The sequence below is a fragment of the Sesamum indicum genome, linkage group LG14, assembly GCF_000512975.1.
Source record: "Sesamum indicum cultivar Zhongzhi No. 13 linkage group LG14, S_indicum_v1.0, whole genome shotgun sequence".
Lineage (NCBI taxonomy): Eukaryota > Viridiplantae > Streptophyta > Magnoliopsida > Lamiales > Pedaliaceae > Sesamum > Sesamum indicum.
In genome coordinates this window covers 644816-663930 of record NC_026158.1, presented here as the reverse complement: position 1 = coordinate 663930, position 19115 = coordinate 644816, and the positions used below count along the sequence as shown (strand labels likewise).

Sequence of the window (19115 nt, the reverse complement as noted above, 5' to 3'; positions counted from 1 at the left end):
CGATCTCGAAAATGCCCCTGCCTAACGAGCCTTTCGATCTCGTCCTTCAGCTGATAGCATTCCTCGGTATTGTGTCCCCTCTCCGGATGGAAACGGCAGTATTTGTTAGAAGTTTTCTTGGAGGGGGTGTATCTCGTATGTCTGGGCCACTTCAGCACATCAGCATTCTTAACCATCATCAGGGCCTTCTCTCGCGACATGGCTAAAGGAGTGTAGTTGTGGTACTTCGTGATGTACTAGGGTTCCTTCCGCTTCTCCGTTTTAGGCTTGTCGCTTCCTCCTCCTCTGACCTCTTGAGGTCGCCTAGGGATGTAATCTCGCTCTCTTCGTTCTGAATCTTTCATCGCGTTCATCTCCTCTTCGTCGATATACTTCTGTGCTAATGCCATCAATTGTTCGACGTCGACGGGCGGGTCTCGCGCGAGGGCGGATGCGAAAGAACTCTTCCTGAGCCCGTGAATGAGGATGCTCACGAGCATGTCAATCCTTAACTCCTGCACCTCCAGGGTTTCATTGTTGAACCGGCCCATGAAATTTTTCAAAGTTTCATCTTCTCTCTGCCGGATGTTGAACAGATGGGTGGCGGATCTCTTCTGCTTCTTCTTGCTCGCGAAGTGGAAGTTGAATTTTTGCACGAGCTGCTCATAGGATTCAATGCTCCCTCGAGGCAGGTTTGTGAACCACTCCTGAGCTTTCCCCGTGAGTGTGGTCGCAAATAGTTTTGCCATTATTGGGGCTGATTGTCCGTAGAGGTTCATCACCATTTCTAATGCCGCCACATGCTCCTGCGGATCCCTCATCCCATCATATCTCCTCAGGTCAGGTACTCTGAACCCCGGTTCAATTGTTTGAATCAGGATGTCGTTGCAGAAAGGAGAATTTTTGTTCTACGAAACGATCTCCCCTCGCTTCCTCAACTCATCGATCTGTTTATTCAGGCTGTGTATCTGTTTGCCCACACTTTCTACTTCGGCCCAGGATATCACGGGCTCCCTTCTCTTCGCGCGTCCGTGACTGCTAGAGCATGCATCGGACGACGCTGGTCGCTTGCTGTGATGTTCCTGTTCACCTTGCACCCTTGATTCTCTCAATGGTTCCACATTTTCGAATAACTGCCTTCTAGCCGTTTCTTTGACCAGGGGGGTCGTTGTTCTCCTTTCGTATTCTACAATTGCTTTTCGACTTGCCTCTTCTATCATTTTCTGCAACTCGTCAGGAGTTAGTTGAATGGTGGCTCCTGTTCCTTTCCTGGGTGTCTCCTCCTCCGCTGCACTTCTCCTCGATGAACCTTCCATAATGATAAAGAATTCTCAGATGTTCCCACAGACGGCGCCAACTGATCCAGGTCGAATTATTCGATCTCCTGAGACGATCTCACTGCTGATCGACTAACTCTTCCGAAATAGATTTTGGGTCCCCTGAGAATAAAACACGAACCGTGAGCTCGTCGGGCACGTCCCCGACAATGACCCTCCGACGCTCAAGTTAGGTTGATCGAGTGAAATGTATGCAATCTCAAAGTTCGATCTCCATTAATGCATAACAGTTACCTCATTTATGGCGCATCGGGGTCTATTTATAGAACACAGTTGTACGTCAAGTACTGGGCCACGTGGCCTTATCTTATCGGTGTATGTTCTGATCGAACGGCTGTCATTGTCCGGGTCTTCGGTCAATATGTGCGATCCGGGTCGGGTCCTCCGCGACCCGCCCGCTATAAAGCACGCGGATCCTAATCGCGTAATGACTAAAATACCCTTAATGAGGGTTAGTTTAGTCTTTTTGCCGGGGTGGTATGTGCATACCCATCAATATAATTCGGGTCGAGTTGAGCCATTCAGGTGATATGGTATTATGAAGATCCATAGAACTTGTCGTTGTAAGTTACATTAATGTGATTGATTCAAATTAACTACAATTACTATAAATATTAGGGTCAATTTATTTTGGTTCTCGATGTTTGATTTTAAATTTAAAATTTTCCCTTTCTTTTTAAACTCTATTCAAATTAGTCTTCTCATTAAGTGAAATTTTTTATCATAATTTTTTTATAATATATATTTTTTTCTCCTTAAAAAAATGAAAAGTGAATGACTAAAATATTTTTTTTGTAAACGTTAAAAAAAAAGTTATAAGGGAAGTATGGGAAAATCAGTCGCCAAATCGGAAGAACTAATTTAAAATGAGTTAAAAAGATAGAAACTATTTTAAAGTTGAAATCAAATATCGAGAATTCAAAATGAATTTTATCCACAAATTGGATCCGTGATGAAGAAAATGAGGGTTTAATGCAATTTACCTTTCTGTGATATTGCAAATGAGTAAATTAACTTCATGAATAATAAATAACATTTTACCCGTTACTTCATTTTAAAAAACACAAGATAAATTATTATTATTTTTTCTATAAAAAAATAATTTATTCATTTGAAAAAAAGATTTTACAATATTTTTCAAAAGATAAAGAAGGGTGAGGCATGACGACAGCCCGCACAGTTCGTTGACAAAGAACACCGGAACTGACAAGTCGTCGCACCGAAAGAGCATGGTATGTATACGTATGAAATTTGTAATTGTGTAGCATCTGAAATAATCATAATTTAACCTAATCTATTAGTATTATTCAACCCCCCTCTACAAAATAATCATATCATCTTGAAAGAATCAGGAAGCAGTAGCCATTCACACACACACACACACTCGCACGCATGCGAAAAAGCTGAATTCGTAAAAGTTGATATATATATATATATATATATATATATATCAGATCGCGCACCGCTTTGCTGAATTTTCTTCTCATATTCATCAAAAGAAAGCCGTATTACATATTCGAGATGGTGGCGGCGGCGGCGCCTCCAGTGCGTCTGAACTCACGGCGGAGCTTGCTGGTGTTGTGCTGTGTGGTGGCCTTTGGCCAACTGATGGACACCGCCGGAGCTCAAAACAGAACTACGAATGCCACCACCGATCCTGTTGAAGGTGCGCCTAATTATTTCTCTCTCTCTCTCTTCTGGGAACAGTGATTAGCTTTTTCTGTTTCATGCATGTTTTACATATGAGAAATTTGTTTTCGGAACAACTGATCGATCGGTTGGTTTTAATTATGATTATTATGCCACTAATTACTAACTAATAAATATAAATAAAACCCTAGCCCTATTAACGCACAAACTAGAATCCATACCAAAGATTTCATGATATTATCCGTATGTTATTCACAGGGATAATTATTATCCTATTGAAATATTGAAAAAGTAGCAGACCCCCCCCCCCACCCCCCCCAACCCCCTAAAAAAAACAAAAGAGTCTTTTCAACTTTTTAATAAAGGAGTATATTATTCTATTTGTTGATAAGTATAGTTCATTTATTTCATTTTTGTGAATGGTTTAGCCATTTCAGTTTGTAGATGATTATTTTTATCCTAATTACTGAATAAATCGTAAAAGTAAATGAATGAACTACACTTCCCAGTAGAGGGGTAATATGTTTCTTTATTTAAAACGATGGAAGGTTTTTTGCCCCTTTTTTTAGAGTTTTTTTTATTTTTTGCCATTTTTTAATATTTCAAGGGTAATTTGCATTTATCCGTTATTCATATCTCTATTTTATACAAAAAAAAAATACAAATCAATTCTTAACAATAGAGGAGTTTAATCTGCAGAAAAACATTAGATGGGTGGAAATTTTAATGAATAATGCATTTATATTAATTTTTAAATAGTCTAATTTAGAGGGATTTTGTTTAAACTTATTTAAATTATTTTGTAATTTTATATGTTTTATTTTAAAAGTACGCTTTTGAAATATTTTGATAAAATAATGTTATAGTACTTATATGATATCAGTGATGACAACTTTTTAGTACCAATATTATCAAATTGAAGAAATTTGTTAAAATTTTGATTTTTTATCATTAATATGATCAAAATTGAAGAAATTTGTTAAAATTTAAAAATAAGTTAATATTTTTTTTAAAAAAAAAAGTTCCTTCTATACTTCTCATATCTTGTGTTTGAATATTATAACCTTCTTTTTTTATTTAGTTTTTATTATTTTCAAAATCTTATAAACTTTTAAGTACCTTATAAGATGTTTTAAAAGAATTATAAGCTGACTTGAAAATGTGTAGATTGATAACCTCTTTTTAATTTTTATTTCATTCAGTTCAATGCATATTGATTTTTCATTAAAATATCAAGATTGCAACATAGATTAAATTTTCATCATCTTTGTGATAAAGTCAACTAATTATCTGTTTACAAAAAAATAAAAATAAAAAAGAAAGTTAGTCATGTACACTATGTTTGTTTTCATTTTTAACTTATTTCCGAGACAAGTCAAAACATACTCAATGTTTGCCATCATTTAAAAACACCTTATTTAGGTGTTTTTAACTGTTTTAACATAAAAATATATATATATATACACACATATACATAAATATGTATAAAAAAGGCATGATTTGACAATAAATAGTAATTTTTGTCTCCCAAAATACAACATTAAACATATAATACTTATTTTAAATTACCACCAAAGACAAGATTTGACAATGAATAGTAATTTTTGTCTCCCAAAACACAACATTAAATATATAATACTTATTTTAAATTATCTCCAAAAATAAATCCAAACATACATACTATCTCTAACACACACTTATTTATCTTTGTTTTTCTCTCTCTATTTCCACAAAATACAACAAAACACTCAGAAAATGAATCCAAACATTATGGTAATGTTTTTGGTCAATTCCCTTTCTTTTTTTCCTAATTATTTTAATTGGGTGCCAAATTTTGAATTCTGACCTCTGTTCCCCCACGTGTTCCTTGATATGTATTATATTACTAATCTCGGATTGACAAGCTGGCCTCCATATTTTCTGAGAATTATATTTTTCACCCCTGAGTTTTGAATCTCATTCCAGGAAACCCCTGGAAAGATTTTCGGGTGTGAACGCCGTCATTGAGCCAAGTTCAGATCACAAACAAAAGTCAAAGAAAATCATCAAATAATATTTGATTAGTCAATTACATTTTCTTCTCGTCTTTAGCCTTTGTTTGCTTTTATCTTCTTTGGAAAGGAAAGTATTATTTAATTAATTAATTATAAATAAATAATAACAGATATCACTTTCTTCATTGTCAACTTTTTTGGTTTTTCATTAAAAATATTTGCACTATGATTGTAGAATAGACTTTTCACCACCTCATAGTTCACACTGATGAAATTTTCATCCCAAGGTGTTTTGCACAACTTATAAATTTTATTAAACTGTTTTATGATTTTTTTTGAAAAGCTTATAAAATTCAAAAATAAAAAATTTAGAATTTTATAAACTCTTAGACCTTTTTTTTTATAATATTTTTTAAGTTTTTTAATTTTATTTTAGGGATAATTACACTCCCCTCTCCTGAGATTTGATGTAATTAACATAGATCTCCTTAGTTTTGTTTTAGTCTAACAAATAAGCTCATTCATTAGTCAAAATTCACCAAATTTATTGATATGAACAAAATAATTAAAAAAAAATCTATATTTATCCACGATTGACTTATTACTGATTTGTTACATTAAATAATTTTTTTATAATCAAATTATCCTTATACATCTTCTCCTTTTAATGCATGTAACGATGTATATTTTCACTGTTATAAGGATAATTTAGTTCGAAAAATAATATTTAACATGCAACAAGTTAGTAATAAGTCAATTGAGGGTAAATAATAAATTTCTTTTATGTTTTTTTTGGTTAATATCAATAAATTTAGTGAATTTTAACTAACGGAATGAGCTATTTGTTAAACGAAAGCAAATATCAAAAGTACTAGGTATAATTTTTCAAATCATAGGGAATTTACGTATAATTATACTTTACCTCAAGGATGGGGACTGTAATTATCCCTTTGTTTTAAGAAATCAAAACACCCTTGTTATTTTGTTAATATTCACTTTTACCTTTAATACAGATGGTGGCTTTTTTGCCCCAAATAAAAATATTTGTTGTATAATTCTAAATTCTAACAGTTTAGTGGTTTTCTTTTGGCTATTATTACAATACAATATCGTATAAGTTCTAATATTTTAAGAATTTATTTGTAGAATTATATTTAATATTTTTTTAAATTTATAAAACATCTTATAAGTTGAATAAATTTAACCAAACACCCTTTAAAGTCACCACCTATTTTCCTCAATTAATTTACATGGAAATTATATGAACTCAGTCATACTCTTTTGTTACATGTAACGTAGCCAAACACTTAAGTTCATGACTAGTTATCGTATCAATAAGAGCTCTTATTCTTTTTATTAGAAAATATCGATCAATAATATTCACAACTAATGAAATGTAAACAAAATTTATAATTAAATGTGTCACACAAGTGATCCTACTTTTTATTTTTTAGTATGCCATTCATTATATATGTATATCATTCAATATATATATTTAAATTTAAATACTAATCAATACATCAATAATTCAAATTAACGAATACATTAAAACAAGATAAAAAAATAATAAATTATTGTAAAAATAGTCATACATCACATTCATGTAATTCGAAATCACAACATTTTAATCGTGAGCCTTCAAAATCTCGAAAACGTAATTTTAATATGACTCAAACTCAAAATCTCATGGAGTCATCATCATTGTAATGTGTCTGAGCTAGGCCTCTACAAGGACAACCAATACCTAGTCCTGAAAATCTTGAAAATGCAGTTTTCCATATTCTTCCATTCTTTACTAAGTTTATGACATTTGTTTCATTAGACGTGTCCTAAACTTTGGCGATTGATTTGATTCACAGCAAGAGCTCTAAACGCTATGTTCCAACGATGGAGAATTGCAGCCACAAGTAATTGGAACATTAGTGGTGAATTATGCAGCGGCGTAGCCATCGATGCAACTGAAGTTGGAAACTTGAATCCGGGCATTAAATGTGACTGCTCGTACGATAGTGGCTCTACCTGCCACATTACCGCTATGTAAGTAGACATACAGGACACAATATTATATTCAGAATTTCTAACATTTTACCTACTCTGACTCAGTACAAGTCATAAAAATTGATTGATTGCGTCCTACCTTTTCAGGAGAGTTTATGCACTGGATGTTGCCGGTCCAATACCAGACGAGCTCTGGAATTTGACCTATATGGATGATCTGTATGTTTAATTTCAACATTGGTTATGTTAAGGTGAAAAGATGTACACTAGAATGTTAACTTTCACTTTTCTTTTATTGCAGAAACCTAGCTCAAAATTATTTGACAGGTCCAATTCCAGCAGCCATTGGCACTCTCAACCGCATGCAGTACTTGTACGCATATATATTTTCTTTTATTTCATTTTGATTGTGTGTTTGAATGTTTTCAATCAACAGTGTTCATGTGGAGGAGATCTTGAGATTTAGTGATTTCATATTGTCAGGAGCTTCGGTACAAATGCATTATCAGGGGAAGTTCCGAGGGAACTTGGATTGCTGACTGACTTAAGATCATTGTAAGTCCGTTTAGTTTCAATCATCCAGCAGATTAGTCTTCTTGCATGTAACATATAATTACGAGCGCGAATTGGAATATATATTCTTGCATTGATGTTATTCATGTGTTATGTTAGGAGCTTTGGCACAAACAACTTCTCTGGCCCATTACCGTCTGAACTTGGGAACCTAACAAGACTAACACAGATGTAAGTTCACATAGTTCTCATTTCATCGTTATCTTGATTCATACTCTCGTTTGGAGCCACAGACAGTTCCATTTGCTCGAACATTCTGGTTGACTTCTTACTTACAGTTTCATCTTTCGTCTTGATAGATATATTAATAGTGCTGGAGTCAGTGGTCCAATACCTCAAACATTTGCTAATCTACGAAGCTTGGAGAGAGTGTGAGAGCACAAATAAACTCAATATCTCCTAGTTAATCATTTGACTTTGATTTTGTCAATTGATCTGTCCTCTGGAAATGGTTTTCGGGATTTTTCAGGTGGGCATCAGACAACGAATTCACAGGCCCGATACCTGACTTCATCGGAAATTGGGCAAACCTCGTCCAACTGTGAGAACAATATCCATTTCGTTTTCCCATGTCTATACGTTATTGCGAGTGATACTTTTATCTAACATTTTATAGCTTGTGATAGGCTTTTTCTCTATTTCTACAGGAGGTTTCAAGGAAATTCGTTTCAAGGTTCAATACCGCCATCATTTTCCAGTTTATCCTTGTTGAATGACTTGTAAGTTATCCTCTTTTTTCTCCTTGTATGTTCCAGTATTTCTTTCACTATCCTTTGCAGAAGCTGATATTTACGTCCGAATGTGATGCTCAGGAGAATAAGTGATCTATCAAATGGGAGCTCTTCGCTCAACTTCCTCAGAAATATGACGTCTCTAGCTACCTTGTAAGGATATAAAGCATAGCTTCTTGCACTTTCGATTGCCAACATTGAACTAATGACTGAGACTATTTTGCCAGAGTCTTACGGAACAATAATATTTCTGGTTCCATACCTTCATATGTCAGTGAATTCCGGAGTTTGTTTCTCCTGTAAGTATCTCTTTCAGCATGAAAGCTATCATCCTGATATGAACTTGAAATCTTCTACAGTTGATAAATCATCGAATGAATGTGGTAATGCTATGTTTTTCCAGGGATTTGAGCTTCAACAATTTGACGGCAAGAATTCCAGAAAGCCTTTTCAATCACAGTGTTCTCACTAACTTGTAATGAATTATAAACTACTTGCTTACGATTGCTAGCCAAACGAAAAAAGTTGATAATTTAAGAAAACTACTTATTTTGCCTTTTGAAATCTTCAGGTATCTTGGTAATAACCGGTTAACCGGTGCACTGCCATCACAGAAGAGTCCGTCTCTCGGGAACATGTGAGTATTCATGCTATAGGAATGTTTGGTGCAACATTGAGATTCTGTTAGTAAGCATAGTATTAAACAGGATGAAATAAATGTAGTTAATTTTTGAATATTATACAAAGCCAAGATACAAGTTTCAGGCATGCATGCCTAACATCCCAGTATTTTGCTTGTAGAGATTTGTCATACAATGAGTTATCAGGAAGCTTTCCGTCTTGGATCAGTGAGCAGAATTTACAGCTGTATGATTGAATAAACCCAGTTCTTGTACATTCATAGTCGTCCAGTGTTACATTTTCTCATCTTTTAAACTGCTATAAGTGCACGCTGACATCAGAATCCTTCTTTCATGTAGTAATTTGGTCGCAAACAACTTCACAATCGATAATTCTAACGGCAGGTGAATTTATACACACATTCTATGAAACTTTTAGTTAGATTTACTTCTCATCTACTACGTTTATCAGTCATAACTAAACTTTCGTCTTCTCTGCTTTTTAGTGCTTTGCCGGCTGGATTGAATTGTCTTCAGAGGAACTTTCCTTGCTATCGAGGATCTCCTATTTGTAAGTGATATATCTATTTCGACCACCACATCAGACAGAGATACATTAGTTATGAGAGCGCATGCTAATGCATCTTTACTTATCTGAAAACGCAGACATACAAAGTTAATATCGTTGACAATTGACAGATTCTTTCTGAATGGTGGTGTGCAGATTCCAACTTTGCAATTAACTGTGGTGGGCTGCAGATTAGGTCTTCTGATCAGACCATATATGAGATGGACAACGAGACTCTTGGTCCAGCAACATATTACATGCCCCGTACGGGCAGATGGGCAGTTAGCAATGCTGGTCTCCCGGCTGAAAGTAGTAGTCCACAATATCAAAGCTCCTCTTCATCGCAATTTACAAATACTTTGGACTCCGAGTTGTTCCAAACTGCTCGAATTTCAGCTGGATCATTAAGATACTATGGCTTAGGCCTGGAGAATGGTAACTACACTGTAAGCCTCCAATTTGCTGAGACAATGATCCTAGGTACTAGAACTTGGAGGAGTGTCGGGAGGCGTGTTTTTGATATATATGTCCAGGTATGTGTTAAAGTAAGTGGATATATTTTTCATCTTGTGATCCGAATGGACTTGATGGGATCTATATTTATTTGCTTCAGGGAAATCTGCAAGTTAAAGACTTTGACATAGCAAGAGAAGCCAACAAGACCGATTTAAGAGCTGTTGTGAGGGAATTCAAGGCTGAGGTGTTGGAAAACTTTCTCGAGATCCATCTCTTTTGGGGAGGAAAAGGGACTTGCTGTGTACCTGCCCAAGCTACATATGGACCGTTGATTTCAGCAATACGCGCTACTCCAGGTACATATGAACTAGAAAAACAGGCTGCCCCCAGAAATTTTAAGCTTGTTTTCTTGAATCCATTGCCAGTATTGATACTAAATTGTTCAACAGATTTCGTTCCTTCTGTCTCAAACAATCCTCCTGGTGAGAAGAAGAACCATACTGGTCTGATTGTGGGGATTGTCGTGTCAGTAGCTGCTGCAAGTTTGCTTTCATTAGCTGCAGTATATTATGTCTATCGTAGAAGAAAAAGGCAGAAAAATTTTGAGGATGAAGGTAAGGAAAGATCGGCAACCAGAAATATATGACTAGTGGCAGAAATGTTATATGAAAACAAGAGTGGACTATCTTTATGAACTATTGCTATGAATTTGCAGTGTTACTGGGGGTTGATGTGCGGCCTTACACTTTCAGTTACTCCGAACTTAAAACTGCGACAGATGACTTCAGTCCTGATAATAAGCTAGGAGAGGGAGGATTCGGACCTGTTTACAAGGTAAACGCTTGTTTGAACGATATGTCCCATGTTCACTGTATAAAAAAGAAATTGAATTGAAGAAAATTAAGCTGACACATGTATAATCAAATTTGAAAAGAGATCAAAATAGGGAGAGAGAAGAAGATGCATGATTTCCACTAACTTTTGAAGCTGATAAGGAAATCTGTATTTCTTACCCATCAAACATAGTGTGAAGAGTATTATATCCACTGTATTGAGCATTAACAGGGAAAACTTGAAGATGGAAGAGTGGTGGCCGTTAAACAATTATCCATGGCATCGCATCAAGGAAAGAGTCAGTTTGTGGCGGAGATTGCTACTATATCTGCTGTGCAACACCGTAATCTTGTAAAACTATATGGTTGCTGCATTGAGGGAGATAAACGATTGCTCGTTTATGAGTATCTCGAGAACAAGAGCCTTGATCACCTCTTGTTTGGAACTGGTAAATTAACTTTATGCCTATATGTTATACAAGAGCTTTTCTGCACTGGGGATTAAATTGATCTGCTCTGATGGAACAGAGGGTAAAAGCCTATATCTGGACTGGGCAACCCGTTTTGACATATGCTTGGGAGTAGCTAGAGGTCTTGCTTATCTTCATGAGGAATCTCGACTACGAATTGTTCACAGAGATGTGAAGGCCAGCAACATTCTGCTTGATTCTGACCTCACCCCTAAAATCTCCGACTTTGGTTTAGCCAAATTATATGATGACAAGAAGACCCATATTAGCACTCGAGTTGCAGGCACAATGTAAGACATGTTTCACTGATCCAAGATTTACTTCGGAGCAACTTTGAAATATTAGACTTGCTAAAGTAAGTGTATAATTGTGTCCGTTTTTCTGGTCCGATGGCGTAGAGGATATCTAGCACCAGAATATGCTATGCGCGGCCGTCTTACCGAAAAGGCTGATGTATTCAGCTTTGGAGTTGTAGCCATGGAGATCATCAGTGGCCGGCCGAACGCTGACTTAGGTTTGGAAGATGATATGATATATCTTCTTGAATGGGTATGTCCTCTAGTTTTAACCTTTTGAAACTAGGTTTGCGTTAGAATTTTCATGGACATAGTAACAATTCTTGGTCATCATGAATGTACGGTATGCTATTTCAGGCATGGAATCTTCACGAAAACGGTAGGGAGCTTGAGCTGGTGGACCCAACTGTACCACAATATGATGCAAATGCAGTGAAAAGGATCATCGGTGTAGCTCTTTTATGCACGCAAGCATCCCCAGCCTTGCGGCCCTCAATGTCTCGTGTGGTGGCGATGCTCACCGGAGACATTGAGGTGCCATCCGTGACTTCAAGACCTGGATACCTAACCGACTGGAAGTACACGGATGCAACTACTTTTGCGACGGATGCCGATAGTTCAACTTCACATGCTGATATTGGTTATATGAATTCAAGAACGAGTGCAACCATGACAGCTGATTTTAGTTACGTGAATTCGGGAACAAGTACAAGCATGACGCCTGATGCAGCTTATATTTCAGCTCATAATCCTACCAAACCCATGCTTCACGACATAATTGGTGATGGTAGGTAGATGGATTAATGAAGATTGTGCACAACAAGGAAGCTTTTTTTTTTTTTTTTTTGTTTTTGTGTTGCGAGAGAGAGAGAGAGAGAGGCTTTTTTTTTTTGTGTTTTTGTGTGTGTACGCGAGAGCGAGAGAGAGGCTTTTTTTTCTTGTATTTGTGTGTGTACGCGAGAGCGAGAGAGAGGGTTTACAGCGTTTTATTATATTTTGTGGAGATAAAGAGCAAAAATTAGAGGTCAATAAAAAATAGTGTGTATGTTCATATTTATTTTTGAAAATAACTTAAAATAGAGTAAAATGGATGTTGTATGTTTGGTTTTGGATCTTAGGAGATAAAACTCTCTCATTCTCAAATTATGTCTCTTTATATGTAATTATAATTGTATATATATTATTTAGTTTGTAGGTGGTTTGAATTATATATTATTGTATATATATTTGTAGGAGATAAAATTATCTGTTTATTGTCAAATTATATCTCTTTTATATGTATTTATAATTGTACACAGTGTAAATTACTACAACCTCCCCTAAGGTTTTTGGCATAATTGTTAACGATTATCTAACAATTAGCCCAATTCGTTAGATTTCATCATTTTTTGTGGTGGACAAACTAAAATGCCCTTTTGGATTAAAAATTCTAATTTTATTTATTTTTTAAAATTTTCTAATTTTTTTATGGACTAAGTGGATATTTATTTTATAATTTTTCAAACTTTTTCATCCATTCTGTCTGATATTTTTTATAAATTTTTAATTTTTTTAAAAAGAAAGAAATACAATAAGGACAAAGTTGACAATTTCATCCATCCATCCAAAGATTATATAGTTTTCATCAAATATCAATAAGTATTTGTAATTTTTCAAACAATAAGGGGATATTCGTAATTTTGCCAAAACTAGGAGGATGTTGTTGTATTATATTTGAGTGAGAAAATTTACTATTTATTATCAAATCATATCTCTTTTATATGTATTTGTAATTATATATATATATATATATATATATAAATTGTTTAGTTCGTAGGCAGATTGAATCATTTATATATTTCTGTATTACTTGTTCGTTGCGTATTTGGAGTTGTTTCCTTCAGCAAATTGTAGGATGAGAGCTATTAGAAATGTTTTTCCATGATTCTCCTAAGATTGATCCTTGAAACTTCCATCAATTCAAACGCACATTTAGAACATTCGATTCCCACTGAATTTCTCCTTCACACTATCTATCTACTCTTTCTCTTAAACAGCCTAAGAATCTTCCAAGTCCATATGAATCAAACGCCTGACGCGATGAAAACTGCATAGCAGTTGACTGTTTACAATAAAAGTCAAGAAGGGTGTTCCCAAGCAAGGTTAAGGCGATCATGGCTTCATCAAAGGAACCAAGGGATTAATGGGGAGATCGAGAAAAGACCGAACCAGCCCTCAAGAAGTTTCTGTTCATGTCTGCACCAAAAAGAATGAGGGGCGAAATAGTGAAGATTCTGTACTTAATTTAGTATAAGTAGGAACTCTCTTTGTAACACAAGGAGGATCAATCTTTCTTGGAAAAAGTATTTATTGTAGAAGGGGAGATTATTTACTTTAGACCAAGCTATATTTTGCTACATATTGTGATTGTAACCTGATCAGATATTCAACTAAAATAACTATTTTTATTTATTCTTATTAATTTCTATTTAAATTATTACTTGAGTAGTATCACTATAAAAAATATTATGCTTGGTATGAATTAGAATTTCCCAGGATCTCAAATCAAGGCTATAGGTCTTGTGTCATAGAGAAAATTTGGCATGAGTCTATTGAGGCATGAATTTTTGTGTATTTGTTGGGTCTTTTTTTAGTTTTTGAATAGTCAAAAATGGGTTGGTCTTTTTTTAGTTTTTGAACAGTCAAAAATGGGTCTTTGGAGTATCCTATACTGTCTTGACGTCGAGATTGTCTTAGTCTTCTATAAATTATCATTATATATATATCATTATGGGAACCATGTAACTTACACCTCCCCAATTCTTGCACCATTTTGCTGATATTTCTGCTGTTCATCCAAAAGAAGGCGTAATTACTTGGAAACGACGGCAGCAATGCGTCAGACCTCACGGCGGCGCATGGTGGTGTTGTGCTTCGTGGTGGCCTTTGGCCAACTGATGGCCACCGCCGGAGCGCAAAATAGAACTAGTAATGCCAATGCCAATGCCAATACCACCGATCCCCTTGAAGGTGCGCCCAATGACTGAGATCCTCTTTGTGCTTTGTCTGAATTTTATTTTGAGGTTGAGGTCGAGCTTGGCATAAATGGGCTCGACCACAGACATCAAGTTCAAGCTCGAGCCCGTTGCTCACAAGCTGACCTCTAGCTGGAGTTTGAAATCATGAGTTTGAGCTTATTGTTTGTTTATTTATTAATTCTTTATTTTATTTAATAAAATATATTAATATAAAAAATAATATTAAATATTTATTATAGAAAAGTGATAAAAATCACATGCTACACTAATTTGAACTAATGCTGAATATTCATCAAATTTTTATACAGTTATATATTTATCAAATAAAAAGATATTAAAAACTTAAAAATTAATAATACTTACATTATGAATTTTGTCCCGATAAAGTTTTTAATTGAATTATATAATATATTAATTTCAATAAAGTAGGAAAACATAAGCTACTTTCTCAAAGTAAAATGAGAATGATCATGGAAATACTTTTTAATAAAATGACGGCACTTTAAATTTTTAGATTTTTCAATTATGCAAAATTAAAACAAGGATTTGTTAGAATCAAGCAATAATTAATTTCATTTCACACATCATTGTTATTATTGTCTTTAGATTAATTTATGGGGATCACCAAATTTCAACATAAATTCATAAGCACTAAAATAGAAAAATTACATATTATGTATCTGGTACAAAAATATATCACAAATAAAGAGAAATAATTATAGGTTAATTGTTAGAACTTATTAATTATAAAAAGACGAGATTACAAATTGATATTGAAATATAATAATAAAATTCATATGCATTATATTAAATAATTATCAAACTTAATAAATTATGATTAAGTTTATTTTTAGATAGATATTAAATAATATAAATAAAATTACGTATTATTATCTAAAATTAAAAAATGGGATATTGATTAATAATTCTAATATATGGTAAATTTGTGTATGAACTTGATATTATGCTGATTACATAGTTAAATATAGAAAAATACTGAAATATTTATAAAAGAAAGAAAGAAAAGCTTGCCAGCCGGCTCACGAATAGAATATTTGAGCTCAAGCTTGAGCTGAGTAGGCTCGAGTTGAGCTTTAACTTTTCGAGCCCGCTCGACTCAACGGACACCCGTAGCTTTGTTTATAAAACTTTTATGATTAATTTTTATGATTAATTTACGTCAACACTTATAGGGTTAGGTCTAATATACAAGCATCCTTATTCTTTGTAAAATTATAGATACACCCCTAAGGGTATTAGTGTAATATACTTCAGATGGTATTTGTGTAAAATTTTATAACTGAACATAGGTATATTTATAATTACAACTCCAATATAAAAATGTGTACTTATAATTTTGTAAAGAGCAAGAAGTGCTTATATAATTGGATCTAATAATAATGAAGTGTTAATGCCATTTATCCTAATTATTATGATTAACAATTAAAATATATAGTAAACAATAATACGTTATGACTAGTAATCAATAGTTTTCGCAAACAATATTAAAACATTAGTCATAATTAAAAGGTAAATTACAATGACCACCGTTGAAATTTGGCATAAGTATGAACATCTCCTTGTTGTTTCAAAAAATTATAAATATCCCATGATGTTTGATAAAATTATGTATTCCTTGGATGGATGTATGAAATTATCAACTTTGCCCTTACTATATTTTTTTAGTTTTTTTAAATTAACAATTTATAATAAAATCAAATGGTATGGATGGAAAAATTTTAAAAATTATAAAAAAATTATCTATTTAGTCCATAAAAAAATTAAAAAAATAAATAAAATTATAATTTTTAATCCACAAGGGCATTTTGGTCAGTTCACCCTAAAAAATGAATGAAAACCTAATGGATCGGACAAATTTTAGAAACTGTTAAATTATGAGGTATTGATAATTTTTCAAACAACGAGCAGGTATTTGTAATTACGCCAAAACCTCATGGGAGGTGATTGTAATTTATCCTAATTAAAACCATGACAAATACTTTGTGCATGATTAGAAATCATATTAAATACTTATATATAATCAAAATTATGAGAAATACTGACTAATTGTGATTAAAATTTAGATTTTGTTTATTTGATTGTATTTGATAATATTAATTTATCAAAAATTTCAAATCGCGTTAACCAGCTGAAATATAAAAAAATAATCTATTTTTTCAGTGATTGAGGCCCTATTAGAATACTTATGACGAAAAAGTTTTAAATTTTGAATTAATGTTAAATATTTCCAATTTATCGAACCTACTCTTTCGTAAGGAATCAAATAGAAAAATAGAAATCTTTCTCTTTTTAAATGAATAGAATTTCTCCTTTCCATCTCGGAGAAGTTCTATTTCTTCTTTTTTCCCCCTTAAAAATGATTCCGATTTTAGAGGTATTTGTGGGAATTAAATTTTCTATTGTAATTTATGTTGCATCTTTTAATTTTATTTCGTATATGTATACGCCAAGTATAAAAATTCTTTTTTTAAATAAAATTGAAAACGGTTTCTTATACATGTGGTATGCGTACGTGAAACAGTGTAGAATACAAGATGCAAAGGGATTGTAATAATCGTCTGACCTTAGAAATTCTTCAAAACTGTTTGAGAGCTTCTCAACTTTAAAAAATTGTTTCGCATTTTTGTTTTGGAAAAAGGAAAAAAAAAAAAAATTGCAATCACCCCTCTAATATTGATAAAGGGAGTTTGTTTGTTTATTAATTTTTTTTTTCTAATTTTAATGTTTGAAACAGTAATTAAAAAAAAAAACATATTTATTTATACTTATTTTTATTGAAAATATATTGATTTGACACCAAAATCACTATAAAATGCAATCTTATTAACTAATCCAAATATATTCTTAATCAGTAGTTTGTATGCATGTTTTTCTTGTCTGTCTTCCAAGGATATGACACATGACATTTCTGTTATCGTCCCCTGTCCTAAATTTTGGTTCTAAAACTTAGCGGTAATTGATATGATCGACAGCAAGAGCTCTGAACGCCATGTTCCAACGATGGGGGATTTCAGCCACAAACGACTGGAACATTAGCGGTGAATTATGCAGCGGTGTAGCCATAGATGATACTCAAGTTACAACCTTAAATCCGGGCATCAAATGTGACTGCTCCTACAATACTTGCCACATTACTGCTCTGTAAGAAGAAACATTAGACACATTAGATTCAAACTTTCTAACAATGAGCTTTCTTTAACAGCTTTATGTTTTCATTTATAGTTTTCGATTTTTAAAACAGTAGTTAAAGTGAAAGCATATTTGTTTATACGTATTTTCACTGAAATTATTACAATATAAGACACAATTTCATTAACTAGTCCGAGTATATTCTCATTTTACACGAAAACCTATATAAAATTGAGAGCACTGAAAACTGAAAATGAAAACATGCTGTTTGTTTTTCGCTGGTTGTGCTTTACATATACACTGTTCAAGTATATATATTTACTTGGACATAATCCAACGGGTAACATTGGCGGAATGTGTCTTACTTGTTCAGGAGAGTTCATGCAATGGATGTTACCGGTCCAATTCCAGACGAGCTCTGGAATTTAACCTATATGGATGATTTGTACGTTTAATTTCAATGTCGATTCTGTTAAGGTGTATCATATTGTTAATGAGAATGATGTAAACTATTCTTTTCCTCCTCTTTTATTTGCAGGAATTTAGGCCAAAATTATTTGACAGGTCCAATTCCAGCATCCATCGGTAAGCTCAACCGCATGCAGTACTTGTATGCATGTTTTCTGTTTTTCCTTTCTTTTTCTTTTTTTTTTTGTTTGCGACTTAGAACTCACTCTGAATTGACTACGTGGGAAGATCTTGAAAAATACTGATTTCCCATTGTAGGAGCTTTGGTAAAAATGCATTATCAGGGGAGATTCCACCGGAAATTGGATTGTTGACTGACTTAAGATCATTGTGAGTCTCTTTAGTTTCATGCATCCAACAGAAGTTTCCTTGCATGCAGATGGTGTCGAAATTTCTTATTGCACTAAATATATTCTTCCATGGTGTTACAAATTAATGTGTTCGCTTATGTTAGGAGCATTAGCACAAACGACTTCTCTGGCCCTTTGCCGTCTGAAATTGGGAACCTCTCAAGACTTGCACAGTTGTAAGTTCACACAGCTCTCAAGATTTATTAAAACTCTGAGCTCCTTTATATCTTAAGATGCATATTTTACCTGTTCTCAGCAATTCTGACATATAACGGGATTGTCGTTTGCATTGTTTGTCCGGATTCATTCTCCTCATTATGAGCCACACATGGTTTCCTTTAACAGAGATGAGAATTGCTGAGAAAACTTTTGCTTATGATTTTGTCTTTGGTCTTTGCCAGATATATTGATAGCTCTGGAGTTAGTGGTCAAATACCTCCAACATTTGCTGATCTACGAAGCTTGGAGACAGTGTGAGAGCACTAATAAAACAATCTGTCACCTTTACTTTATTTCAACCTGTGGAAAAGTAATCATATGATTTGATTTTGTTAATGATCGTGTCCTTTGGAAATCATTGTTGGGATTTTAGGTGGGCATTGGACGTTGAACTCACGGGCCGGAT

At 33.7% G+C, this 19115-nt stretch overlaps 3 protein-coding genes across 4 annotated transcripts; 2 read left to right on the top strand and 1 right to left on the bottom strand.

Annotated features, from left to right (window-relative positions):
• On the bottom strand, nt 237–800 carry LOC105176639. The gene has a single exon (XM_011099508.1). It carries the CDS (start codon nt 798–800, stop codon nt 237–239), a length of 564 nt encoding a protein of 187 aa, XP_011097810.1.
• On the top strand, nt 2617–12372 carry LOC105176633 (probable LRR receptor-like serine/threonine-protein kinase At1g56140). The gene is made up of 24 exons (XM_020698852.1): nt 2617–2982; nt 6820–6997; nt 7106–7177; nt 7260–7331; nt 7442–7513; nt 7631–7702; nt 7831–7902; nt 8001–8072; nt 8179–8250; nt 8344–8415; nt 8490–8561; nt 8666–8737; nt 8834–8899; nt 9064–9129; nt 9243–9287; nt 9389–9453; nt 9607–9983; nt 10064–10262; nt 10356–10520; nt 10622–10740; nt 10972–11188; nt 11268–11499; nt 11608–11758; nt 11863–12372. The coding sequence occupies exons 1-24, from the start codon at nt 2838–2840 to the stop codon at nt 12298–12300; spliced, it is 3183 nt and encodes a 1060-aa protein (XP_020554511.1). The 5' UTR covers nt 2617–2837; the 3' UTR covers nt 12301–12372.
• Nucleotides 14308–19114, top strand: LOC110013119 (probable LRR receptor-like serine/threonine-protein kinase At1g56130). Of its 2 annotated transcripts, XR_002288284.1 has the most exons (8): nt 14308–14514; nt 17516–17684; nt 18046–18117; nt 18211–18257; nt 18399–18470; nt 18595–18666; nt 18892–18963; nt 19083–19114. XR_002288284.1 is itself a non-coding variant. In XM_020698853.1 (7 exons), exons 1-5 carry the CDS (start codon nt 14379–14381, stop codon nt 18452–18454), a joined length of 480 nt encoding a protein of 159 aa, XP_020554512.1. In that variant the 5' UTR covers nt 14308–14378; the 3' UTR covers nt 18455–18470; nt 18595–18666; nt 18892–19013. The 2 variants fall into 2 exon arrangements, 1 of the variants encoding a protein (XP_020554512.1); XM_020698853.1 differs by lacking the exon at nt 19083–19114 and having other exon boundaries at nt 18892–19013.